This window comes from Podarcis cretensis, assembly GCF_951804945.1.
Source record: "Podarcis cretensis genome assembly, chromosome: 6".
NCBI classification, from domain to species: Eukaryota; Metazoa; Chordata; class Lepidosauria; order Squamata; family Lacertidae; genus Podarcis; species Podarcis cretensis.
In genome coordinates this window covers 45,442,325-45,470,245 of record NC_137175.1, presented here as the reverse complement: position 1 = coordinate 45,470,245, position 27,921 = coordinate 45,442,325, and the positions used below count along the sequence as shown (strand labels likewise).

Genomic DNA, 27,921 nt, shown 5'->3' with positions numbered 1-27,921 from the left:
TTGAGACTTTTTCTTTAAGGACTGGATTCACACAGCCACATGTACTCCATTTTCAGGTGAGGTTGCACTGTTTCATGATAGACTGGCAATCTGTAGCACTTGTCACCGGCACAGAGTGCAGTTTTTCTCCTACTGTTCAACCCACTTTAGTAACAGAATGGTAGCATGCCAAAACATGATCTAGGCTCATCTTTGAACCACTAGTTGATTAGGCTCAGAAGGAAATTGGCCACTGCGTATTGCTCCTGTGGATTTGTTTATTTGGGACACTTCACATTTGAGATGTTGCCATGTCAGTGAGATGCCATAAATGGTGGCAATGTTTATGGAAATCTTACTATAAAGTTGCTATAAAGGGAATAGTTAAAGAAAGTCTGGAATTAACTGCTTTCCTTTTGACAACAGTGAGGCAAATGATGGCTGCTAATTGGAAATCTCCTAAACCCCTATACAGTGGTGCCTCGCAAGACGAAAAGAATCCGTTCCGCGATTCTCTTCGTCTAGCGGTTTTCTTGTCTTGCGAAGCAAGCCCATTGACGGCTTAGCGGCTTAGCGCTATTAGCGGCTTAGCGGCGCTTAGCGGCTTAGCGGATAAGCGGCTTAGAAAAAGGGGGGGGGGAAAGGGAAAAAACCCCGCAGGAACTCGCAAGACATTTTCGTCTTGCGAAGCAAGCCCATAGGAAATTCGTTTTGCGAAGCACCTCCAAAACGGAAAACTCTTTCGTCTAGCGAGTTTTCCGTCTTGCGAGGCATTTGTCTTGCGGGGCACCACTGTATATTCTGTAGTGGCATGAAAAGGGAATCAACCTCTTACTACTAACTTTCTTATTTATAAAAGAAGCAAGGAGGGCTATGCTCCCAGTAAACTCACAGAACAATTGAGTTTATAATTTTAAATTCACAAAATATTCATGCTTTATTTTCATTTGTTTAATTGTAATAACTGGTTTGCCTCATAATTAACCAGGCTGCTGAGCAATATATACTGATCACTTGTTACTTTATGCTTGATTTCTCTCATACTCTTTTCTTAATTTATTTCTTCTTTTTATTTAAATATGTTACGACTTTTTAATGTTTTATAAACAAGATCTGTTTAGTTATTTTTTACTATGTATATCTTATCAATCTAAATAGAAAATAAAGACATAGCCAAATGGGTTAATCAACCCTGTCTTTGCTTGCCCACCCACTTCCTTGCTGTCTTCATCCTTTTGGACCATCATATCTGTCCACCATTTTATTTGATCTCACTCTAGGTTTATGTCCCTTCCCCTATTGATTCCTATTTAGCTAAAGCATATCCCTGTGACCATGTTAGTGAAGTCTCCACATCAGAGCATATACTTTGCATGCATAAGTTCCTGCGCTCAGTCCCTGCCATCTTCAGCTAAATGATCTTGGATAGCAAGAGAGAGTTCTACTTAAGACCATGACTGGAGCTAATAATGACCTGACAATTCTGAGTTAGATGATCCTATCTGTTATAATTCCATCCTAGACTATTTCATCTTAACTATTTCTTCGTGATTTCAGTTGGAGAGTGAGAAGCTAAATGATTTTTTAAATAGACCACTGATGTCATAACTTATCCAGTTCTGACACAACTGCCATTCACTCTGTAATTAGCTGATTTCATACTGGTCAGTGAATTTGGGGGCATGTGTCCCCCAGATGAAAGGTCATACACTCACCATAATCAGTGCATTCTTGGATTCTGTGTAGCCCCATAAATGAGAGTGTGCTAGCACAATACCACAGGCATTATTTTATAGAAAGCTCAGGAAGACCAGGAGTAATGGCTCCCTTGCCCATCCTCAAGAACTGATCATAAATGAAGTAAGCAGGTACAATCACTACTTTCTGCTCAGTCCCATCCCCTAACCATTGCAGAGAGGTCCTATAAGACAAGTAAAAATAGTCATGATCCTCTGGATATTTTCATAGTGTTTGGATGGAGGGTGAGATGTGTGACTGCACATGATACCTATTTTTAAAAATAACAGGTGAGCAATTATCTGTTTCTTACTCATATATTCTGTGCAACCCCTCATAGGGGAGAATATTTTGTTCTTTCATTGTAAAGAGGAAATGGGCAGCAATGCTGTGAGATCTCATTCAGGGCAGGAATCGTGAAGGCTTCTTCATGTCCAGTTTGTACTGCTTAGCAAAAGTCAAACCTGTGGACCAGGTTGCTGCCTTGTAGATCTTAGTGATGGCTATGCCTCTTGACAGCTGTAGAGTCATCACGAAGCTAGTGGAGTGTGCAAAAAACAGATCTGGACAATTAACGTTCTGCATCTCATGGCAGTGTGAAATTGTCTTGACAATCCAGTGAGAGAGACAGTGAGCTGATATGGGATATCCATTTGGAAGGGCCTCCATACCACGCAAAGAGAGAACTAGATGTTTCCCCCCAAAAAAAACCAACAACAAACAGACAAACCCTGTCCAGTGTAGATGGCCAGAGCATGACAGAGATCTGAGGAATGCTACAACTACCTGCTACCTTCCATCTGCAGAGTAGAAGAATACACAGGCGAAACTAGCCATTGGAAGATATGCAAGTCAGAAGCTACCTTATGTTTTAAGTTGTGTTCTTAAACGGGGTCCACACATAACAGCCACCTTGCTGAGATGTCAAGTTGGTGTAAGAGCAACGAGGATGGTGTAGGATAGCCAAGAGAGCTGGCAAGTTACCTAGGGTTCAGATGGTGTCTTCATGAGTGAAGTAATTTTAAAAGAGATTCGGTTGTGAAGCACAATGAGGAAGAGAGGGAAGCATGTTGGCCGAACCTTGTTAGAGTCATTAAAATAAGACGTGTTAAAAAGAGACATTCCACTGGATGGCAAAAAGCTGATTTTGCAGCCATGTGGACTTTAATATTTGACCAAGTAAGGCCTAAGCCTTTCAGTGAAAGGAAACAGGTGAGGGCTTGAGTCAGCATAGCTGAGTCCGTGGCAACATAATTAATCGTGAAGTGCTTCCAGTTAATAGATTAAAAAATTGATGTGGTAGCCTAGTAATGGGGCTGTAGGAGCCAGACACACAGATGGTGGTTGGGGTGTGGGAATCTGACCCTTTTGCCTGAATACCTAGTCTGGGATAATGGAAAATGACGCTGTGTAGTCCTTGGTCATTTGTAGAAATGTTGAAAACTACAAGGTGGGCAGGGTAGCCTTAGAAGAATACATGGCTTTTGATCAATGAAACCTTCTCAGAAGTGGAACATTGACCACCAAATATATATCTTTGCAAGCCCTGCCCCCTCACAATATAATGCTCAAAACATGAGCTGCAGATTATTGTTCATTCTGTGTGATTCAGAAAGATGCTGGATGCACTCAAAGATCTTTTGTTGCTCTGTGTCTCTCTTCCACTCTTCTTCAAAACATTTCCTATCATGCTTGACATTATGTTGTCACGTTGTGCTCTGCCCCTCTCCGATAAATGACAGCCAATGATATGACACAAGGGCAATGCATAGCATGATGACATCACATCACACATTGTGTTAATGTAGACACTATGACGAAGAGGCTGAGAGAGACGTGGAGAGGCAGCAGTTCTGTGCTTCTTGTAACACCTAGTTACACTCCGAATAAGTTACACCCGAAGCACAAAGCCTGCTCTTCAGATGCAAAGCTATAAAAGTGTCCTGCTTTCAGCTTTGAATGTCCCTAGAGATGTTGCCAAGATGGAGGTCATTGAACATGTACATGCCATTGAGGGCAGCAGGTTTGGGACATGAAAGGGCTTGCAAAATGAGCATAAATTCAGGTCTAAAGGAGGAACAGCAAGAGAAGGGGGGGAAGCCCAAGTGAATGGAAAGTGACAATTTTAAATAGCTGTGTGGAGGGGCTCTCCCTTCAGGCTAATTAAATTTATCAGCGAACAGCAGGTTACCTTATTAGAGCCACGTGGGTTTAATTAACAAAGGAAAGTAATTAGTATGTGCTCTCCTGGAGCTGAAGGTCCCGCCTATACCAAACTGCACTGCCTTCACAGTCTGCTGGAAATGGAGGAAACCCAGTGGATGAGAGTATGGAGATGGGGGAGGCTGCCTTCTGCTTTTCCGGACACCCCAGGGAGCCAAATCTATGCAGTGGTCTCAGCACTGTTTGTTCTCATTTTCTTTCTGTTGAAATATGTCTGGAATAAAGCAAGGGGATTATATTGCTTGTTGTGTTCCCCTCTCACTTATTCTATTTAGTTTGGAACCACATACCTGCAGTTTGATCTTGAGTGTATAAGCTGTCTTCTCCTCATCCAGGTCTGTTGCATTTATTTTTTCACTTGGCTGCCTATTTCTAAACCTATCAAATCGAATTGGTATAGGCTCACTTACCTTCAAGGTACCATTGTTGGCACTGAAGGCAATAAGACTTCATCTGATGTCCAGCACCCCTGTTCATGTCCTAAAATATTTTTGAAGATGTTAATCTTCAGAACAGCCAGATGGGACTAGGATTAGCAAAACTAAAGCCATTTTGGGGAATTTTACCAGTTTAATGTGTCAGTTTCGGCATCTCAAACCATTACAGTGCAATGAAGGTTAGGGTCTTTTGGACTCTTCTCCACCTCCCACCCCAATTTTCCAAACCTGATCAGTGAAAAATAACATTGGAACCAACAGATCTAAGCTTCTCAGTATCCATTCCACAAAATAGCTTTGCTTATATATTCTGATCTCTCTCCATCAGGAGTGCCTGTAAGTTCCTGGCAATATGTTAGGTGACTTTATTTTATTCCAAGAAGTTTTAAATGGAGCCCTGCTGGGAGTTTTCCACTGACTTTGTTGTTTTTTCAACAAACTTTGGATTAGGCCCAAGCACCTCCTATATTGGAACAGTGGCTATGGAAGACCATTACTTTAAATGCAGTAAATTTAGAAAAGGCAGATGGCTATAGGGGAAAATCCTATATTGGCAGGGAGACTGTCTTTATGCCCTAATGGGTCTTTTCCAGTCTTGAAAATGCACTATAAAAATGCCATCTCTTAAGGGAGTTTGTGGGATATGATGGAATCCAGACCTGGCCTGAAACATTTTTCCTTCTCTTCTAAACCACCACCTCCTCCTCTTTCCCTCGGGCCTCTATAACACCTGCCCTGAAAGGAGTAGCCCTTCTGTGAAGGTACCAGACGGGCCGCCATCTCCATTAATGAGTTTAACTGAAAGTGAAGAAGGCAAAATCACTGCTGATATTAACAGCAATAATTCATCAGGGCTTCTTTCAAGCCAACAGCCAGCTTTTTCCAATAGCTTTTTCAGGAAGGAAATGCAGTCACTGAATGGAAAATATCTTGAAAGAACAAAGGCAGTTAAGGGTGAAGTCAGATTCCTGTAATCTGTGAGTGTCTCCTCTTTTTTTTTAGTCTATGTGTTTATATATATTTGTGTGTGTGTGCGTGCGTGCACACATGTGTGCAAACAAACACACACACACATACATGCCCATCTTTTGGAATTTTTCTCTTATTGTTTTTCTCCCCCTGCTGTTTCTTTTCCTGGTAAATATGAAGTGTGTGTATGTGTTGTGTAGCTGTGTCTCTCTAAACTAGTCTCATTCTGTCATTGCCTGTTTATCTTCCCTTTCACCCTCACTCATTCATGGTCTGTTTTCTCTCTCACACTTTGTTTTTCAATCTCCTTTCTCTCCCCCTTCCTAGCCCACCCTTTCCCAGCCTCCCCTCTGTCTGTCCTGCTGGCTTTCTCAGAGTTAACAGAGCCTGACGTCCTGTCTCCCTCCCCACCTTTTGTGTTGCAAAAGAACTTGTGAAAGTTGTAGACATGAGTCAGGAATAGCTCATAACTCAGCAACCTCTCTCCCCTCCTCATGCCCCGCATTACAACTGGAGGAGGATCTGAATGAGGGGAGATATAGGATTAAGCAGACTCACTTTGAAAGGAAGTTTATCTAACAGTGGAATGGTGTGGATGAGATTGACCAGGAGAGTTTCTCCAGGCAGGATGGGGGTGGGGGGCAGATGTAGAGAATATGGGTGAGAATGAAGAATGTATATAGCAAGATTCCTGGGCCAAGGTCTGGGCCTGGTGATGGGGTACACCGAGGTGATTGTAAAATATGTGTCAAAGTAATCTGAATTTGTACTTCCACACGAGCCCCGCTATGGCAAAGTTTAAGTGGAGCAGGAATGCTTCCCTGCCTTTAGGGGAAGCAAAAACCACATACTTCACTTTTTTCCCACTCGCTTGCCAGGGCTGCAGTGGCTGCCTCCCAACCTTTCTCCCTACCCACATAAAGAAAGAAAGCAGAGCGCTTCCCTCAGTCTAGTAGCCTCTGAACTGAGCTGAAAGGATTTTCTGTTTGTTTGCTTTACAAGGAGGGTATAAGGAACTGAAACTAAACAAATTGCACAGCTAGGTACAGAAAGGAAAGCAGCAATTTCCAAGTTTGGAGTGAAAGTGTAACCATATCCTGGACTGGCAGTGAACTGATAGATTTCCTCCTCAGTAGCTGGGAGTGAGAGGGAAGGATAGCACTAGGGAAATTGTTCCAGAACCGGCTGTAAAAATGCTCTCAAATCTCTCCCTCCCTCTCCTCCTTCCCCCTTTCTCTCTCTCTCTCTCTCTCTCTCTCTCCCCCTTTCCCTCCCTCACTTATGACTCTTCTGTGGGCAGGTAGTGGTTGAAAGACTAAGTTGTCTCCTATAGTCTGCTTTTTAGCCCTTCACTTATACCATAGTATACACATTGTGAATATTAAGGAATGCCAAAACTTTGTTTTGACTGTTGATCTTAATGAATGGCGTTATGTCAAATAATCAACATTTTGCCCACATCAAGACTGCAAGCTAAGTCAAACAAATTCACTTACTTTTACCGCCTTTTAAAAGGTGTTTTTCTGTGCCCTAATTTGGTATTGTAATGCAATTTTAATAAACAGAACTAAGCTGGCTGCCTGCCACCTGACTTCAGGGGCCTCTGTCCCCTACTGGACCCTAACTCATCAGTCTGTCTTTGGAGCCACATCCAGATGACAGCTTTTTATTCTTGTGGCTGGGCTCTGTCTTACAAAGTGTGTGCATTTTAGAAAGACTCGCTAAGCTTAACGGTCTTCATGGCCCAGACTGGTCTCTTATCAACTGTGAAGACTAGAGGGAAGCTAGTACAGACTCAGGCTACTCTGCGTTTTGGGGACTGCGTGGACCAGAAGTGCAGAAATTACTCCCCCAAAATTCTAGCTGTATGGATAAATGTGCCTGAATGGTCTGTTAAAAAAAAAAAAATCATTAGTTTTCAAATTATTATGAAGCCACAGAGAGACGTAAACAATAACAAAAACATCCAATACTATAGCCAACTAAAAACAGGGCATACAAAACCTAAACATGTTAAATAAAAACACCCAATTTAAAACCACTACAATCCTATTTCTCTTGGCAGTGTGGGGAGAGATACCTGTAAACCGGAAACTAAACTATATGAAATAAAATCCCGCCATACTAAATAGAAACGGCCAGGATCTTCCTGCCCCTTACAGACCCATAATGTGTTATTTTTTTCTGCAATAACTAAATTCCAGGTATTATTATTATTATTATTATTATTATTATTATTATTATTCATTTATATACCACCTTTTTTTCTTTTTGCAAGGAGCTTTTCTCTTCCTCATTTAATCCCCCCCCCCCCAAGAAACCTGTGAGGTAGATTAGGCTGAGAGGCATTGACTGGCCCAAGGTCACCCAGTGAGCTTCATCATGGCCTAGTAGGGATTTGAACCCTGGTCTCCTAGGTCCTAGTCTGACACCCTAATCACTACACCGATTTTTTAAAAAAAACACCTGTGGGCATTCCCGCCAGAGAAGGGGAAAAAAATCTCTTTCCCCCCACAACCTCTCCAAAAGTTGGCAGATATATCAGAAGTAATATGAGATATGGTGTATGATGCCATTGGTGTAGAATGTTTAAGGAACATTCTCTCAGATGTGCATGAATAATCTGTGAAGTGCAAACTCTTTTAAAAATGTAAAGTTCCATTGACCATGCAACATTCTGAATTTGCGCATAAATGTTTTGCTAGAAGAGATCAATCAAAAATAAAAGTGTGCATGGAACTGTAGAGCTTCAAGGAACCTAAGGATCATCTTGTCCAAACTCTGGACCAGCAGCATTTCTTCCATTCAACTTCACCTGGCAGATCATCTTGTATTCATTTTCAGGTGTGCTGCTGAGATGTGATTTCAGACAATATACCTTATTGTTGTTTGGTTGTTTCTGTGTCATTTGGAACAAACATGGATGTTAAGGCATTTTTCTCACAGGTGATTTGCGGCCATGCAAAGCCTGCTGATTTATGACCACACTTTTTGGTAGCGAGGTTTCTGAATTGTTGTTGTTGTTATTCTATAAACTGAATAAAATAATATTTGCCACATGAGAAAGTCTGCAAGTGACTTAAAAAATGTTAAGGACATAGAGCATAATATAAAATCTGAAAAAACAATACATTACAATAAAAATCATGTATTTATTATAAAACAGTAATCAAACATACCCTAAATAGGCATCAAAGTAATCATAATCCATGAAATGTATTGCATGTTGGATGTATGACTATTTAAGAGCTGTCATTGCAATTCCCTTGATTATTTTAAAATTCTGAAGCCAAATACAAATCATTTTAGTGATGGCAACTTCTCAGTTAAGTGAAGTCATGAGCCTTTCTTCTATATGGCATTACTTTCAGCTGTGTCCTAACTGCTTTCTTGATGGTTTTCCCATTCATATATTCTCTCTCTCTCTCTCTCTCTCTCTCTCTCTCTCTCTGTGTGTGTGTGTGTGTGTGTGTGCTATTTCCAATTGGGTAACTACAGTCATAGGTTCAGATCAATAGTCACTCCTGAAAATTCCACCCTAGTATAAAGATACAGTGGTACCTCGGGTTACATAAGCTTCAGGTTACATATGCTTCAGGTTACAGACTCCGCTAACCCAGAAATAATACCTTGGGTTAAGAACTTTGCTTCAGGATGAGAACAGAAATCGTGCTCCGGCGGCGCGGCAGCAGCGGGAGGCCCCATAAGCTAAAGTGGTTCTTCAGGTTAAGAACAGTTTCAGGTTAAGAACGGACCTCCGGAATGAATTAAGTACGTAAGCAGAGGTACCACTGTATCAATATTTGAAATGTTTAAAGAGAAATTCCAGTTTTCCTGATGAAGTGCTAGAACTAAGCCTAATCACTTTGGCTGTAATTCAGGGTAACAGTTTAAAAGTTGCCACCATCTTATTGATTCTTGGTTCCATTGTGAAGTAATCTGCGATTCTTAGTTCTAGATCCAAGCATGTGTGACATCAGATGACTTAAAACAAAATTCCTTTGATTCCTTTTTTGTAATTAAATTCTTTTTTAATATCACATTCTGTCCAGGAGAGGAACACTTACGGGATTTGATTTCAAGAAGGTAAACTGCTGCTTGTCGTTAGAAACTTTGTGTGGAGGTAATGATAGGTTTAATAACTTGGCCATTCAAGTTATTGAATGACCATTCATTCTTGATCAGCCCTGGTAGCAGCAGTCTCTGTATTTGTAAGTGAATGTCACTTTTCAGCTGGGCTTTCAAAAGGTTATATACAAAGATTCAAAATTAGTGTGGATCTGAAGAGGCGTTTTGAAGATAGTGTTACTCCCGCTGACATGAAACAATTAGATTTTAGCTACCTCGAGTCTTACCACAATACGTATTCTGATTTAACCTAGGTGATCTAATGGTGCCTTTATCAGCCATTATTTCTACTTTATTTAGGTGACAAAATAGTCATTCGTGAAGCTCACTGTGTGATACCAGGTCAGCCACTTCCTTCTTACATCACCTACCATATATAGTTGGTGCCAGAGGGGGCCCTTTTGAATGTTCAGCGCCCTCAGATATTGGACGGTGGCAGTCTGGGAGAGGGCATCCTCTGTGGCAGCCCCTAAGTTGTGGGGCTCCCCACAGAAGTGCTTTTGGCACCTTCAGCAAAGGCTGAATACTGTTTACCCTGGCTTTTGACACTTGAGATGTGTATTTTTGGACCCACCTTCTTTCTATAATTTTATTTTTTTTTAAACTCTATTTAATATTGTGTAATAATTGTGTTTTAATAATAATGTTGGGTTATAATCCTTGTACCTGCCCAGGGACCTTAGGGTGAAGGGCAGGTAATTAATTGTTTGAATAATAGTACGGTAATAATATTGTGCTGTATGTTTGCAGTGAAATGCTAAATTGGCCCCAGGTTCCTAGTAAGCTTCCTGCAGCATAATACATAGGTGTGAAATTGCCAGTATTGATTATTTAAGTGGTGGTTTCCTCAGCTGCTCTCCCCCCCCCCCCCCCCCAGTTTCTTCTGTGTTAGGATTTCATTTTGAGTGCTGTAGCCCTGTAACTATGCTGCCACTTTTTATTTGTTTGCTTATATATTTTCTTACTTACAGTCATACCTCATGTTGCGTCTGCTTCAGCTTACGTGTTTCCTTGTTGCGTCCCGTGGCAACCCGGAAGTACCAGAACGGGTTACTTCCGGGTTACGCCACTCACACAGAAGCGCTAAATTGCCCGTGCGCAGACGTGGTGCTTCGGTTTGCATCAGTTCCATGTTACGGACAGGCCTCCTGAACGGATCCCATCCATAACATGAGGTTCCACTGTACAGTGGTACCTCTGGTTACGTACTTAATTCGTTCGGGAGGTCCGTTCTTAACCCGAAACTGTTCTTAACCTGAAGCACCACTTTAGCTAATGGGGCCTTCCGCTGCCACCGCGCCGCTGGAGCACGATTTCTGTTCTCATCCTGAAGCAAAGTTCTTAACCCAAGGTACTATTTCTGGGTTAGCAGAGTCTGTAACCTGAAGCGTATGTAACCCGAGGTACCACTGTATTACATTTCAATCCTGCCTTTCCTCCAAAGAGATTGGGGTGTCTTGCAAGGATTTTCCTCTCTCTTCTCCCCACTCTCCCTGCCCCATATTATCCTCACAACAGTGCTGTTAAATAGATTAAACTAAGAGAACGTGATTGGCCTAAATGTCACCAAGTAAGTCACATGACTGGGAATTTGAACTTGGATCAATGCAGTGTTAGTCTGGCACTCTAACCACTATGCTGCATTTGCTCTATGCTGGGCCACGTTTTATTTCCAACCATATGGACTAAATACTTTTCAGAAGGTCTATAGTTGGAATGGTTTTGGATTTCAGAGATCTTCTTGATTCTGTATCAGAAACTAATTTTGCAACAAGATCATGCCTATTGAAAAAAATCTGGTGATTAGAAAGCAACATTGGATTCTCTTTTGCCGTTTTCCTGAAGACTGTCCATTTCTGAAGGAAGATTGTGGAGGAAATCTGAAGACATGTTTGTAGCAGAAGGGGGGGGGGGCAATGGTACATGGAAGGAGTAGCAAGTTTGGAGCAAACTGCAGGAAATTGCTTTTCTTTTGTCTGCTGTGGCAGAGAGGGCACTGGTGTGGAAAAGTGTATTTTGCTGATTTGAACTTGAGTGAAATGGGTAATGAAGACAGATCAATACTGGCCCCTCTGCATTGCCTCACTCGAGGAAAAAGAGCTGCCTGTGTGTCTGCTGTGTAGCTGATTTCCCCCCACTTGGTCTTACTGCAGTTAGAAAAAGAGCTGTCTGTGTGTCTGCTGTGTAGCTGATTTCCCCCCACTTGGTCTTACTGCAGTTAGTTCTCTTGCACTCTTCCTGACAGAATTTTTTTCCTATGTGCTACACTCTGAACTGGTTTGCACATCACTTTAAGCCATAGTTTAAATTACACTGGTTTAAAATGAACAAGCAACATGCGGGTGAAAAAGTCTCATTGGCTTACCATCATGGTTTGTCAAGAGAGAAACAAACCATGAGCCCTGGTTTACACATGAAAGCTAGCCAGCCTCTGGTTTGTTGATTCCGCGGCACATTGAAGAAAGTAGCTGGGAGGAGTGAAGTGTTGTCTTTTGAGCAGCACGCGCCATTGAACATTAATGTGACATGTGAACCAAGCCTCTGTCCCGCTTGAGCATTTCACCACTACTTGCTCTTGCTTTCTGTGATTGGTTTCAAGAAAATTTGAGCTCGTTTTGAACAGATACTGTGTGGCAGCACTGTCCTCAGTCTAAAGTGCCCCTGCACGTAGGATAGGAGTCGCTTATACCAGGATGATAGGAAAACTTGGTACAGGTCTGATGCACAGCCTGACCTACACTAGCCTTAGGTCGGAGATCAGCAAAGGCAGATGCAACCTTAGAAGGCCGTTAGGGTAAATAAAGCATCAGACATGACCTTGTTCCTAGTTTGTTTACCATCAAGGAATGTTAATGTACGTTCTTAAGTGTTCTCTTCATCCCTTTTCATTGAATCTTAGAGCTCTATGGGTTGCAAGAGACATAACATACATGTGTACAGTGGTACCTCGGGTTACATGCGCTTCAGGTTACAGACTCTGCTAACCCAGAAATAGTGCTTCAGGTTTGCTTCAGGATAAGAACAGAAATTGTGCTCTGGCGGTGCGGCAGCAGGAGGAGGCCCCATTAGCTAAAGTGGTGCTTCAGGTTAAGAACAGTTTCAGGTTAAGAACGGACCTCCGGAACGAATTAAGTACTTAACCCGAGGTCCCACTGTATATCATACTCTATTTGGAGTGATAACATGTGGTTTCATCTGAACCCATTTCCTTGAGGAAAGTTCTTTCCCAAGAATTGTTAATAATGTTTTATGCATCTTGCTTCAAATTACAGAAGTTTATAATCAGGTTCTGTACAACTGTGTAGGTGTAATGTTGGAACTAAAGCTGTAGGCAGATACCAGGGTAGGCCAATGGAATAAATTATGAATAGGACTGGTACTAGATTGCTTGTTAACCTTATGCAGATTTAGAAAATCAGTCCAAAATCTGTTCATGTGTGGAGTGTGGATTGGTATGTACCCATTACCACATTTTATTAGAGGGGGTCACCAACCTTTTGGGGACAGGGGACATATTTAGGTTCTTGAGAGAATTGCATGGGCACCAATTTGTCTGGCTGCTTCTCTCCTCCAGGTCACCTTTCCCCGCCCCCCAGTAGAGTGCATGTGCGCACAAACACAAACATGCTTTGGGTTGTATTAAAGAGAATGTTTTGTCAGTGCAAAGTTTTTCTTTGTGTAATGGGCCATTCTCCCCTCCCCTCCCCTCCCCTCCCCTCCCCCCAAAATCTAAGGGTTCTTCCAACCTTTAGATTTCCCATTGTGCAAATATTGACTACTGTCCATTATTTGCTTTTCCATGAGGTCCGGATAAAAATCAGATCCAGTAAAATTAAGTGATCCTCTTGAATTTGTGTCATTTTCCTTGGGGATTCCCCCCCTCAAAAATAATATATCACTGTATAATTAAATCTTACATTGGTAAGCTGCACAGTATCACAGATCTGGTACTTGCAAGCACTACATAAACATTGATCCAAAGCATGGATCCTCGTTTTGAGGGAAACCCTAGTAAAAATTAGGAAGAACCGTGCTTTGAACTCACATTATTTTGCCATGTCAGAGGCTTTGCAGGCACTGGGGAAGACTTCAGCAGTGTCATTGTAGCAATGGGCACCACATGGCAACTCCAGGTAGGTGTATGGAGTAAGTTTTAGCTGTGCGTGAGCTGTTCCATCCCTGAACTTTCTCTTCTGACTACACCTGGTTTCTTTGCATCTGTTGCAGCTCGCTTGCTCTATCCAGATATCTTCACATAATAGTTGTTGTTTTACAATGGCACAGAATATTTATCCGTTGTTTTACACAGCAAAACAAGATTTCAAACATTGCATCAAACCAAAATATGAGCAGTAGCATTCAGTATTCCAGTCATGCTCATTCAGTCATGTGATCCTTTCTCCCTCTGTTCCTCAAAGACAAATTGATATACTAGGTAAGGAATTGCCTTCTACCTTGAAGAATGCTGTAACCTCTTTGACTCTTGGGATACTTTATCCAGCTTCAAGCAATAGGAGATTTCATCTAACACAGCCTTCAGCTGAAGTCTTGTGTTATGCTTCATTAATGACTCTTACCCTGATTTAGATGGCACATTCCCTCCAGGGTTGGTTCCTTCTTGCCATATTGCTTCTTTGGTACTGCAGTCTTATCTTAAGAATCTGTTCTGCCAAGTTCTGCTTTTTACTTATCTGTTTTGAAATCACAACTAACGTCACTGAATGTGGTGAGCTTTCATCAGGAAACACACTTTCCACCACACACTGGCGATCCTTTTGCATTTCACTCCTAACTCTGTTATGGTGGGTTTCCATTTAAGTAAGGCATCCTGGAAAAGCATCTCTTCAGATGCATTGTCAAAGCTTTGTTAGGAAGCCAGCGCTGTTAGTAAGCAGTTTTGTGGAATGGCAACTGGCCAACAAGTGAGTCACTGCCTGCCTTAGCTCACTGTCTGCCAGATGCCAGCTATGACACACGCACACCCACAAACCATTCTTGGAGAGAGAAATTCAGCCTCTCTGTCTACAAACACAATGCTTCTGTTATTGGGAGTGCTAATATTCAGAGAACGGAGAAGAGTCTACAGTTCTTATGAAAGTAAAAAAGCAGGCTTGGGACAAGGAGTTAGTTGAAGTTTCTGTACTAGTTCAACTTTCATTTACACCAGAACATTATTTTAATATTTCTTTCTTGTTGAGCTTCCCGTGTGCAAAGTCCTGAACTAACTGGTTGATGCTAAAGTGGTTGATCTTTCCTTTTAACATGAGTTTCCTATAATGTTTGTTGATTGTATGATTCCTATTAAATATTTGAAAGCTTATGCCCCAAATTAAAGTATCTTCTGCCCAGATGGCCTAATGCTTTGGGAGTTTTGTCATCCTCCCAGAGTCTGATATGGTATATTGAAAGAATCCATGTGTTTAACAGTAGAAACAAATTCAAGCTTTCATGTTGTATGTTCAGATCATGTCAAAATTGCTGTCATGTTACTGTGGCTGTGTGAGCCATTAAAACAGGCCTCTCACGCTTCCATTATCTTCAGATATGCCATCTTGCATGCTGTAGCTTAAGGTGTTGCTACTAAAGATATTTAGGGTGAGCAGGCTTAGCTTTCATTTTGATGGAAAAGTTGATTTTGGAGTCACCAAGAAATGGACTGAAGCCCTTTGCCCCTTAATTGAAGCCCCTGCTCTTAGTCTATAGGTAACTTATTTATCTTTGTTCACACTGCTCGAGCTAGAAGGGAAAAGCAAAATAGCTGGATAGGGCAGTTATGGCTATCTAAAGTTATGGAGCCTATTGGTCTGTGTTAGTATTGGGGGGTTGCTTCAACAGATTTTAAATTCTGGATTGTTTCCATTATCAGGATCTTAGCATGCTTTCTTGTTTTTTGCCCCCCCCCCCCCAGGTTTAATAAACAACTTGAATACAAACACATAAACTGTGTTGTCAGGAATGGTGCTGCTGTTGCACAAGATGAGCTATAAACTTGTTGAACAGTCTGTCTTGTTTAAATCTCCAGACAATAGGTGTACACTAAGAGAGGACATACAATGAGGAAGCATTATGATTTGAAACCTCATTTTTAACAATGGTAATTTCCTGTTAGCACTGGACGGAGTTTTGCATCATTGCTTGTGTCAATAAGCAGAGTACATGTGTTTAGCTTATAACTTTGCAGGGCTGATATATTAAACCACTTTTCAGCATTTGATTAGGGCAAATGTTTTCTGTAATGAGATGCAGCTACTGTGTTGACAATTCTTATAATATTGGGTAGAAGATCTTGAGGGAGGTAGATGATAAGATGGTAGAACCCAGCCCTGGAAATGATGGGGCTACTTTTGTCACCATCTCATCTTAAACCAGGAAACAAGAAATCTGGAGGCCTCTTGAGTCCTAAGAATACTCCCATCTTGTAAGAACCATTGCTCATGTATCTTTTATCTTCTTTCCTGCCCCTCTTCCTAAGGAGCCCCCACCATTCTCTGTGTCAGCTTAGCATTTTAAGAGAAAGGGGAAAGCGATTTGATGTAGACAAAGGTTTGTATGAAAATATAATTCTGCTTTGTTAGCAGCCATCACACTCTAAAAGGCACTGCTTTTGTTTTCTTGTAACGTTGTGAAAACCTCATGTCGGATCGAGAGCTGCGGCCCTCACGACTAATCGCCTCTCCTTTGTGTTTTTAGATTATAGGGGCAATTAGTGTTGTCAAAACCTCTGGCAAGTCTCTTTGCTCTTGACAGGGTGTCAGTCCGACGGGCGCGAAATGGAAGGTGTTATAACTCTCCGGTAATTAGAATGCCTCCGATTTTGAAAATGCCAGCCAACGTGTATCAAGCTGGATGCACGGTGTAGTGGTGGGGGTTGGTGGGGAAGGGAGTTTAGATGGGGGATGCAGATGAGCAATTAATTACAGGCTCTCATTCAGAGCACATTGCAGGCTGATGAACAGCAAAGGGAAATTAGCGTGATGCTTGTCTCCTAGTGAGTGGGCATCAACTCCATTCTTTCTCATTCTCCTGGTACTGCTGCCTGAGTTTCTATGTTGATTTTCATTGCTACTTGCATGTTGGAACACCCATTCCATTGGTTAGACAAAGCACAAAATACTAGTAGCAATGTACATCAGTGAAATACAGGTTGCAGAGGCCATGGTTTTGCTATGATAACAAGGCTTTATATTAACTACTCCACTATAATTTAGTGGAATACCTCACCAATGGCTTTTCCATGTTGTGCTGCCAGTATTATATTAGGTTTTGCACAAGATTCTTTCAGGTGAATGTTGGAAGAACTTTGCAACTAACTGTGCTATATTGATGGACTAGAATCTCTGTCCAGCGTGAAGAAGGTTAGACAGTCTGGATTTTGTTAGGGAGGACCAAGAGTCTTGCAGCTTTGCTTCACGGACTGATTCTGGTTAATGGTGCCTCTTTAGCAGTTTTAGAGCAAGCCCACAGCAGTTAATAATTAACTTTGTAAGTTGACTCAAAGTGACTTCTGGAATAACAAATGAAAATTTGGGCACCTCCCTCAAGCCAGCAACCTGAGTAAACAGATAAGACTTGCAACCTGCCCCAAAGGTCAGCAAGCTCCTGAATGCTTGAACCAACAGGACAGAAGGGGGGAGAAATTCCCTGGTAGAATTCCCTCTGCTCAGGTTCCTCCTTCTGAGTGAGGTATTAAACTCCTTGTAAAACTAAAGGTAAGATTGCCCTCCAGGTTGTCACACTTGCCAGGTTGATGGTGAGTTTGATCTGCTTCATGTGACAAACTGCAGCCTTTTCCATCCTGAGTGGTCCAGTGGAAGGGTGAAGACTATTCACTGCAGTATCTCCATTGAGTTGTTCGATTTCAAACTGGGATGGAGGGGAGAGTGCATCCCTGACAAGGGACACAAGAAGGATGAGAGTTTCAGATTGCATTAGCTGTATCTCGTGTATATTCTGGAGGGGCTGGGACAGATGTTTTGAATGCACCCCAAATTTGAGCTATTTCTGGACATTCTTTGTTCTTTCACAACAGTGCAATAGAGTGCTAATCCTAACTGGAAAGTTTATTTTCTCTACTTAAGAGAAAGGCATGGATGAAATGGAGCAGTCATTTGCATTCCCTGATTAATTTGATTAAAGTGATTTAGATGCCCCTTTTCCTTTGCTCAGAGTGGTTTACAAAGCAGATGTATCTTTCCTCTCTTACTGAAGACAAAAGGAGGAACATCCTCTAACTTCAGCTGGGAGGTCGTTCCTTAGTTTCAGTGGCAACTGGGATAAAGGTCCTGGTCTTGGAAACCAATAGTCATTCTTCACCAAGTGAAGGCTTGTGGAGCAGGACATGATCTGACAAGGTGTGTGTCTCTATGTGTGAGTGTCATATCATTTCAATTACTCCCCACATAGCCTAGGTCTGGTGAGTCCTTCATCATCTTCCACCTTCTAGGAACCATCTCTTGTATATCTTTGTATATCTTTGTATACAATTCAATACTTGGAGCATTAACTCCAAATGGTGCCTTTATTCTCCAAGACAGGGGTTCCAAAACTATGGTCCATAGACCACCAGTGGTCTGTGAGCTTCATTCAGATGGTCTGCAGCATGTTTGTGGATTTATGGTTGAAGACAGCAGACAGCATTTCCATCAAATTAAAAATATTTATTTTTAATTGCTTCTTTTACTTCTTTTATTGTATAACCATATGAATTCCATGGAATACAATAGAATGCAACATATAAGAAATAAAACAAGCAATAAAAATACAATACAGCATCTAGTGCCAGTGTGGTGTAGTGGTTAAGAGCGGTAGATTCGTAATCTGGGGAACCGGGTTCGATTCCCCGCTCCTCCACATGCAGCTGCTGGGTGACCTTGGGCCAGTCACACTTCTCTGAAGTCTCTCAGCCTCACTCACCTCACAGAGTGTTTGTTGTGGGGGAGGAAGGGAAAGGAGAATGTTAGCCGCTTTGAGACTCCTTCGGGTAGTGATAAAGCGGGATATCAAATCCAAACTCCTCTTCTTCTTCTTCTAGTGCAACAATTGGAACAACAGCAGAAAAATCATTAAGTGGTCCTCCAATACCTTCAACAATTTTCAATTGTGCCATGTGGGGTGCTGGTGGTCAGGGAACCACTACTCTATGGAGAATATTCCCGGTAATAGAGAATCTGCAGGCCTTTTGCTGATAGAAAAGACCCAGGAAACTTTATTTAGCTTGAAAAACTTTTATGCTAGTGAGAGTGGAATGCCTGCTCCAGAGAGGAATTTCATTCCTAAGAAAATTGTGTATTATAATAGTCAAGCCTGTAAATTTTGTCAGTTGGTTCTGAAAGTCACTCTATTGTCACTTTTTACATGACAGAGTTCTTCATCTGTGGTGCTGAGAAAATGTGGGTATTCTTCAAATGCTCTTTGCAGTGAAGCCTGATGAATGGAATAGCTTTTTTAAAAGTCCCTTACTACTTCAGTGTTCTTCTAACACCTTTGCCATCTTTCCAGTGCTTGTCCAGTTGATTTCCTGCTTCTGATGCAAATGTCACTGCATGAACATACAGTTGATCACAGTGTGTGTGCGCTCCTGTGTTCGGATTTTTTGTGTTTTACCTTACACCAAAGGTTTTCCATGCAGGAATTGCATGACAGTTGAAGCAACCTTCACTCTGAGAATAAGGTGTGGTTATTGTTCTTATTACTGCTGCTGCCACTATTGCTATTATAGCAATAATATTTAATATGCCACATTATTCAAAAAGGTGCACTGAATCCCTAAGGGATAGGTAGCATGGAGACTGGTGTTTCTGTGCACTTGTTAACCATTCTCCAGGAACATCAATTTAAAATATGTACTGACAGTTATTCAAGTAGAGCTCATCTCTTTAATACACCCTTCGTGAGCCTCTCTTTCCATACTTTCCACACCTGCACAATCTGCACCTTAAACACACTTCACCCCCATTGATTTCTCTGTAGGCTCTTGCATCTTTCCTGGTCTTCTTCCACTCTCACTTCAAGCCAGAGGTGTGTGGAGTGATCCAATTGTGACCCCATGACCATGCGATTATTAAACCAGTCGATCAATTCCTGCCTAGATGGACTTATTTCCACTACTACTTTCCTTGTATGTATGGAGGTATGATAAGCAAAGTAGTCTTAGAAGGAAGGTGGAATAACTTGCTTACTACATTTATTCTCTCTTCCTAACAAGAGCACACTAATTTGTCACCTTATCTCTGCCCCTACCGAATTGAAACCTAGTCACATGGTAGACGAAAGAAATTATAGGATAGGTGCCATCAGTTCATTCTATGAAGGAATGCCATGCAAAACTCCTATGTCCATATTATTTTCTTTCCATTCTTGTCCAACACTAAAGCATTGAACTGAAAATAGAGGAACCTGCAGCAAAGAAGTACCATGAGTTTTAGGGATTGGGAATAAGCAGTATATGGATGGCACCCAGCTTTTATATTTTGTTACCTATGAAGCTAGAAATTGCTGCCTCTTTCCATAACTAGTGTGTGAAGGTTGTGGTTAGATGGATGAGGCTTAATTAATGAACTGAGGCTTAATCGGGGTAAGACTAAAAGTGATGCTGATGGGAATTGGAGTGGCAGGTTTTCCTGTTGTGCTGTAGGACTCTTAGAGCAGGGATGTAGGCTGGTACTACTACGTCTATGATACACTGGCTGTACTTGTTTCCAGATGGTAAGAACCATTATCTATGCCTTTGTTACTTCAGATAATAACAAAGACTATGTTTGGTCTATATAGGTCTGTCCTTTCAGGCTGTTTGAAAGCTGTAACTAGTGTGGAATGCTTTAGCCTAGCTGCAGGTGAGTGTAGGCAGGGAAGAGTTTCTGCATTTGGTTCTGAGGCAATTACAGTGGCTGCCAGTGAGTCTCCAAACCCAATTCAAGCTGTTTTTATTGACCTATATCAGGGATGGTCCAAAGTGCAACCCAAGGGCCACTTAAAGCCTCTTCTGGTGCCCCTCAGGGCCTCTTTTGGCACCCCTCAGCAACATTTGACACCAGATGCCTTCCCAAAGCTGGTTAAGCAAAGTGCTGGGCTTGAGGAAGGAGGTGTGATGGCTCTGACAGGGTCCTAGAGTCCAGCCTTCTTCCCAAAGCCTAGTTAGGGCCTTCCCAGCTTTGGGAAGGAGCTGGGAGGGCTCTAGGAGCCTCACACCCTCCTCCCCAAAGCCTGCTGCCTTGCTTAGCTAGCTTTGAGAAGGCAGCGTGAGGGCTGGGTGTGTGTGTCCGATTTTGGCCTTCTGCTCCCCACTCTTCAAGCAACAAGGCAGTGTGCGGCCTGTGTTTTCTGTGCCAAAGTAATCTTGCGGCCCACTTGGTATGAAAGTTGGACCACCACGACCTATATGTAACCATTCACAGCCTACTTATCTCACAGGTGAAGTTATATGGGGTACAAAGAAGCAGTTATTTAAAGTCATTGAATGTAGAAGTAAGAATTGTGTTGTAGTCTGGAGTGCAAGGAGGAAAAAAATTATGCTGATTATTTTTGGTTAGATTTGGTTTTCATTGTACTTCTGTATTAAATACGTTGTGAGATGCCTTGAGCAAATGTGAAAAGGCCAAATACAAATGCTTTAAATAACAGTTTGACACCACTCATATTTATCAACCTGATTCTACACCAATTTTTTTCTGAGATAGGAGAAAATACCTAGAATAGTGGTTTTTGGATCTCTTAATGGTGGTTTGCAGAGAGCAGGCCACTTTCACCAGAGTTCTTCTGACTTTTGGTTTCCATTTTCAGCCTTGAGTTAAAACATGTACCTTTAAATCCTTTTTTAAGGATTTAAGTTGTTGAGGGTTTTTACCCCAGGAAATAAACTGCCACATGGGCCGGATTAAACCGACCGGCGGGCCACATTAGGCCCCCCAAATGGACTTTGGACATGCCTGCTTTGGAATATCTCCAGGAGTTACATTGAATTGTGTAAGCAGCTGCATTAAGGCCATACAAATGTAAATTTTTGAACCCAGAAGAACTCCTGAGATTAGAGCAGGGGTTAGCAACCTTTTTCAGCCGTGGACCAGTCCACCGTCCCTCAGACCATGTGGGGGGCCGGACTACATTTTGAAGAAAAAGAAATGAACCAATTCCTATGCTCCACAAATAACCCAGAGATGCATTTTAAATAAAAGGACACATTCAGGTGATTGGACCACACCTGGCCCATGGGCCTTAGGTTGCCTACCCCTGGATTAGAGCCTTTGTTGTGTAAAGACTGCTGAGAATCATTATGACCCTCAACATCCTCACAAAACTTCTGTTCTTCAAAACTAGTGATTTAAGGTGATGCTGGGAAGGCCATGCCAGTAAAGTGGTGTGTGTGTTGGGCAAACTTCTCCTCTGCTCACCTTGGCCTGAATTTTTCCAGAAATAAATTGATAACCCTAATCTCCCTAATCCCCAAAGCACCCTCCTAATTTCCCCAAGCACCTACATTCCCTTCCTTATGATCAACCTTTGAGTTCCTTCTTCAAGTTTCCCTTCCAAGAGGGGTTCAAAAAAGTAGTGACAGGGAAAAGGTTCTTTCATAGCAGTACATACCACAGCAATAATAACCTTTCAGAAGCTCTTCTCGTTGTGAGACTTTTGTGGGTGAGCTGAGAATTTGTTTGGACCCTGGGTGAGACCTTTGTATCAATGTAACATTTTTATATGTAACTGTGTATTTTTGTAATACTTTTGTTTAAGTTGTCTGCTGTTGCTTTCATTTTCTGTACACTTCTTAGAGATACTTTAAATATATTAAGGGGCATAAAAAAGGTAAAGGACCCCTGACCATTAGTTCCAGTTGTGGCCGACTCTGGGGTTGCGGCGCTCATCTCGCTTTATTGGCCGAGGGAGCCGGCGTACAGCTTCCGGGTCATGTGGCCAGCATGACTAAGCTGCTTCTGGCGAACCAAAGCAGTGCACGGAAACGCTATTTACCTTTCCGCCAGAGCGGTACCTATTTAACTACTTGCACTTTGATGTGCTTTCGAACTGCTAGGTTGGCAGGAGCAGGGACCGAGCAATGGGAGCTCACCCCGTCGCGGGGATTCGAACCGCTGACCTTTTGATCGGCAAACCCTAGGCTCTATGGTTAACGTCCCATTAAGGGGCATAGAAGTGAAGTAAATCATATCACCATCATCATCTACAAGCAATAGCTTTTTCCAAAGGCAAAGAAGTGGTATTATGGAGCCATCAGTGCTCAAGGTGTCTGTTTGTTTCAGTCTAACCTCAAGTTCAAAACTAGTTCAAGTTCTACAATATTTTGTACTGTGTTAAATTACCTGTAGAAAGTGAAGCAACAGAATTAGGGTGTCTGACAAATGATTTATTTATCTTTCTGGTCTTAAGATCAGCTTTTGCCCTGGACTTGCCTCACTGTGTTTGGTCTGTCATGGGTAAAAGTTGTAGGATTGGACAGACCAGTTTATCTCAACTCTAAGGTCGTGTCCTTGTGAAGTTTTGAGAGGGGATGTGCCGGGAGCCAGTCGGCCTGGCAGTACTTGTAAGTGTAACAAGTATCTTGCTCTTGCCCACATGCCAGGAAGAATCAATGTAGCTGTACCTTCTTTCCCTGTTCTCCTACCTACACCCTTTCATTTGGGTATAGCATATGCCATCATCCACCGTCCTTTGTTTCTGCAGGTTCCAGTGTCTGTGGCCATGATGTCTCCTCAGATGATCACCCCACAGCAGATGCAACAAATCCTGTCTCCTCCTCAGCTCCAAGCTCTGCTGCAGCAGCAGCAAGCAATTATGCTGCAACAGGTAAGACAGCCTGTGTTTGAGTGGCCTTCTTGTGACAGATATTTCATGTGATTTCAGAGGACCGACCTTTGTGTCTCTACATTTCTCGCATGCAAATATAATGTGTTTTCTGTTTGTAAATTCCGAGATGAGGCACTGATATTCTACACTGATGTCCTGAGGCAGAGAGATACTTACCCAGGCTTGTTTAATGTGTCCTTGCTTAGGTGCAATGTAAGTCCTGGACAGCCACGTTCTACACTTTCTACTGTAAGAACTTATCCTCGCCCATGTCCTTTGCCTCTGAATATGGTTTAGCCACAAATATCTAGGCTAGCTGAAATTGTTTTAGTTTCCCCTTTGTAAATGGCAGCTCTTTTTTGAGAGGGGCTTGAATTGCCCTCCCAATGAACAGTTTAAAGATTGCTGTATCATAGGGGTCTCTCTCCAAAAAACACTAACAAAACTTTCTAGGTTTTTCTTCTTCATGCTTTATTAGACAAGTGCTAGTATAGTGAAGAGTCTGTCCCCATCAAATGGATTTGGGAGTCAGGTCTTGTCGCAAGGTGGTGAGGTGTGGGTGGGTGCTTGTGTGGGGAGGGAATTTCTTTTCCCCGGCAACATTGTTAGTCTTCTCCTGCTCTGCCTTGGGAAATGTCTGGATACCTTATGACAACTGAATAATAATAATTGTACATTGCTATGCAATGAGATTAGAGTCTAGAAAGGCCCTTATTCCATTTTTGCCTCTTCCTCCCTGCTTTAGCTGTTCCCGTGAAATATTAAGAGCATTAACTATGAATAATTGCAGCAAGTTTGAAATAGTAAGTTGGATGTGTATGCCATTCTAATTGGTACTGAGTCAAAGTATTTGGCCTTTGGTTTTTGTAAATTTTGGGGGTTGGGGCAAAAGTGATCCTTGAAGATTGGCTTGATGTTCAGGTGCAGGTGAATTTCAAAATTCGTCAAATTGCCTTAAAAACAAGATGTCAAGGTTTTCTTTTTCTAACAACACAAAGCTTTGCCAGCTGTTCTGCTTGTATTACTGGGATGGAATGCCCCATGGAAATAATACTGTATCTTGATGTAACATCTTTCTTGGGGGGTGGGTTGGGGGAACCATTCATCCGTTGTGTAGCATTTGTTTCCAGGGACATTTTGTGCCAGGGATACACCCAGAGCATCAGGCTGCTTTTCAAAGTAGCTGCAAGGCTTTTTCAAAATAATAAAAATCAAAAGAAACTCTCCCAACAACCACATTGTATTTAAGGTAAGATGAAAATTCTTGAGTTTAATCTGCATCCTGGAAAGTTGCCAAATATCTCCATAAACACTTTCATGGAGAATGGACAGTTCTGCAGATGTGAAGATTGTGGGATATTCAACCAGCGCTTAATTCAAATATTCCTTGTGTTAAAAGACTTGGCACCCAAATCAAGGATGTATCAAGAGTGTTTGGTTGGTTTTGTTGTCTGAACGTGGGCTTGTAGTTCAGCTCTCTCCTTGCTAACCATGAGCTATAGCAAAGACCTAGTTTGGCTTTTTGTGATGTGCTGACCAGGTCAATGAGAAATTTAAGAAGATAAGATGAATTAAGGGTGCTCTTATCCAACTAAATAAATTAAGGTGCTCTCACCACTAGGAATTACTTTGTAGCTGCACATAACTGGAGAGCCTTATTCCAATTAAGATATGTATTTTGACTTAACGCTTTGTCTAGCTGTTCCTCTTTGCTGCTCTGAACCACATTTGCTTGCCCCCTAATTTGGAATTGAGTGTTTGAATAAAAAGTCAGCCTTAGCAGCTTGATCTGGTACTTTTACAGACAGACAGACTTTCCTTGGCAAAAGGAAGATGCTTTCTCTCTTAGTTACGAAATAGTTAGAAGAAGGGAGGAGATAATAAAATCCCCCAACAAAACACAACTGTTTTGATAAACACTTTCTCTAGGGAGGGGGAATGAACAAGAAAACACAGCATCCTCCACACCCTTCTTCCTGCCTTCAGTACCTGTTTACTTCATACAAGCTGATAAGAAGTCAAGGTTGGCCCCAGGGAAAGAACAAAGGGTAAACACTAACTTGGGTGGGGTCCTTCCTTCTCTGAGCCTCTTTGGAGCCAGATAGAGAAACATGTTTGACTGCAAATTAAACAGCCTAGGCCGGAATAGCTGGCATTCTCCACAAGAAGAAAACCAAACATCACACCTCTCACCTCTTGACCCAATGTTCTCAGAATCCCATACAGAGACCAGGTTTTGATTGGCTTTTGGGTAAACAGGGAGGCTTTCCAAACCTGTTCAGCAGACATAAAGAGAAAAGTTTCTGCTGTCAGCACTGTCAACTACAAGCTGATAAGGACTTTCCCAGAATCCCCAGGGGCATTCCTCAGGAGCCAGCTTTTTTCCCTAGTGTTGAAGAACCTGTGTCGACCTCTCCTGTGGTTCTGGCCCCCTCCTGTGGAAAACAAACCAAATTTGTAGATTTAGAAGGGCACTGTGTATTAAATTAGAATTGGCATCCCTTTGAAAATCCCTGTATAATACCACTCAGCACACAATGAGCATTACCCTTTATCCAGGAATCTTAGGTCACATTGTAGAGTATTAAGTGTTTATGTGCAGTATATACTGGCATGCCTGTTTCATAGATAGCAGAACAGAGACGCTAAGTAGAAGTGAGTTATGATACCCCAGAACCCCAGTCATATGTACCATTTAAAAGCTGCACTCTCATTTTCAAGTTTTTGAGGTGTAATTTTTTTAAGAAAAAAATAAATTGTACTTTTAGGATTTTATTTTATTATTTGCATTTTTATGTAATAAACCCAAACTTTTGCTTCTTATAATCCATGTCCAGGACACCCAGAAACAAGGGCAAGTATTTTTAGGGCAGGGCAATTTATTTTCCTAAGATTAAAATAAAATGTATGTTTGTGAGTATTTACAATTTAAGAACTAAGCAACTTGCAAAGACTACACCATACATAGTATACAAATGTAACCAAGCCTTACTACATGCCATTGCATTAGCTTGCATTCATCCCTTGCTAGATTGTAAGCATCTTGGAGGCAGAGACATACAAGTGCCAAGTGCCTTTGGCATGCTATAAATTGCTCTTTTCACTCCCTGCTGATCTTCAAACAGGAGACAAAGATCTGGTGTGTTTTTTTAGAGAGCCTTTGAAACTCTGAGTTTGGCACACACAAAATTTGGCTTGCTTTATTAATTTAATGTATTGATTTCTGAGTTTGTTCTGCCATTTTGTTTACTTTTCGTATTATGGATTTTAAAATTTGTTACAGCTTGTCTTTAGGCTTAAAGACACAATGTTTTAAAAAGCAGAACAGGTAACAGTTTCACCTTTTTGCTTCTGATGTGACTGTAAAACATACTTTGGCTATTTTGACTTTCTTCTGTAACGTTATTATTCACTCATAATATTTGCATGCAAATTGTGCAAGGGGAGCTTGGAGAAACTGCATGTGTGAAACTGCACTTAGAAAGTACTTAACATACAATGATTAAACCAACTGAACAGGGTGAGCATGAAGTTGGGGTGCTAAACAGCTCAGGACAAGGACTGCCCCTCTGCATGTGAATTGACCTAGACCCTGTGATCATCATCTGAGGTCCTTCTTCATGTGCCTCTTCCATGAGAGGCCTAGAGGAGACAACCCAAGAGCAGACCTCCCAATTTGTGGAATACCCAGGGAGACTCACCTGGCACCATCATAACATATCTTTAGGCATTAGGCAAAAACTTTCCTCTATAACCAGGCCTTTTGCTTTTAACTATCTGTGGTCTTTTAGAAGTGGGCAAGTTGTTTTTATTGTATTTCTTTTCCCCCTTTTTGTTTTAATTATCTATGTGCGGGGGTGGTAGTTTCTGTCTGTGTCTTTGGTTCTAAGTTGCTTTGGGTTACCCTGGACAAGATAAAATGGCTAACAAATTTAATAATGAGGATGATGATGATGCAAGTGATGATGACAGTGATGATGAGGCAATACAATGCATAACCAAATAACAGACAAATTGCTTGATATAGTAAGATAAATATATGTCTGTTTCAAATGAAGTAAGCTCCTTCAACTCTAAACCAGTTAGTCTCTGGTTGTACTGGACACAAAAATACGCAGTTTCCTATCTCTCCCTCTTTCCCATTTATCTCGCCCCAGATGGCGTAGTGATGGACAGGAAGAGGTTACAGCCTGGAGCTCATGTAAAACAGTCTGTTGAATCATATTCTTTCAGTTCTGGGAATTCTCCTTTAAATTTTTACATGTATTTGCCACACCTTTTAGAAAAATATTACATTTGGCTATCTGTTTCCATTGCAAGAATCTTTGGAGGAAATAATTTCCCTGTCTTCTTTCCTTGGTTTTTTCTTTCCCCTGTAAACAAAAGATTTGCAATTGCTATAGTCTTCTCTGTCTCTGCATAAGCAGGAAGGTGACCATTCTGCTGCTTTACAAATGATGATTTAACATCAAACCTTGTGGAGTTAAGCATGCCTTACTCTGGGTGTTGCTGGCATGGAAGAAAGAGCCTAGTTTAAATGGCTCACATTTTAAAACCCACAATTCTCAGGAGTTTTGGAATCTCCCAGCATTCCAATGCAATACTTGCAAATAATGTCACAATTCTTAGCCACATGATATCAATCTAGTGTGAA

The 27,921-nt window shown here is 41.7% G+C and overlaps 1 protein-coding gene across 6 annotated transcripts in view; it reads left to right on the top strand.

Moving 5' to 3' along the window:
• The window catches only part of FOXP4 (forkhead box P4), a 153,521-nt gene that overhangs the window by 68,789 nt on the left and 56,811 nt on the right, over nt 1-27,921 (top strand). For all 6 annotated transcript variants that reach the window (XM_079980874.1, XM_079980873.1, XM_079980875.1 and 3 more), the window contains one exon: nt 23,145-23,267. In XM_079980874.1, the coding sequence (XP_079837000.1) occupies nt 23,145-23,267 (123 nt within the window). The remainder of the gene's footprint in view (nt 1-23,144; nt 23,268-27,921) is intronic.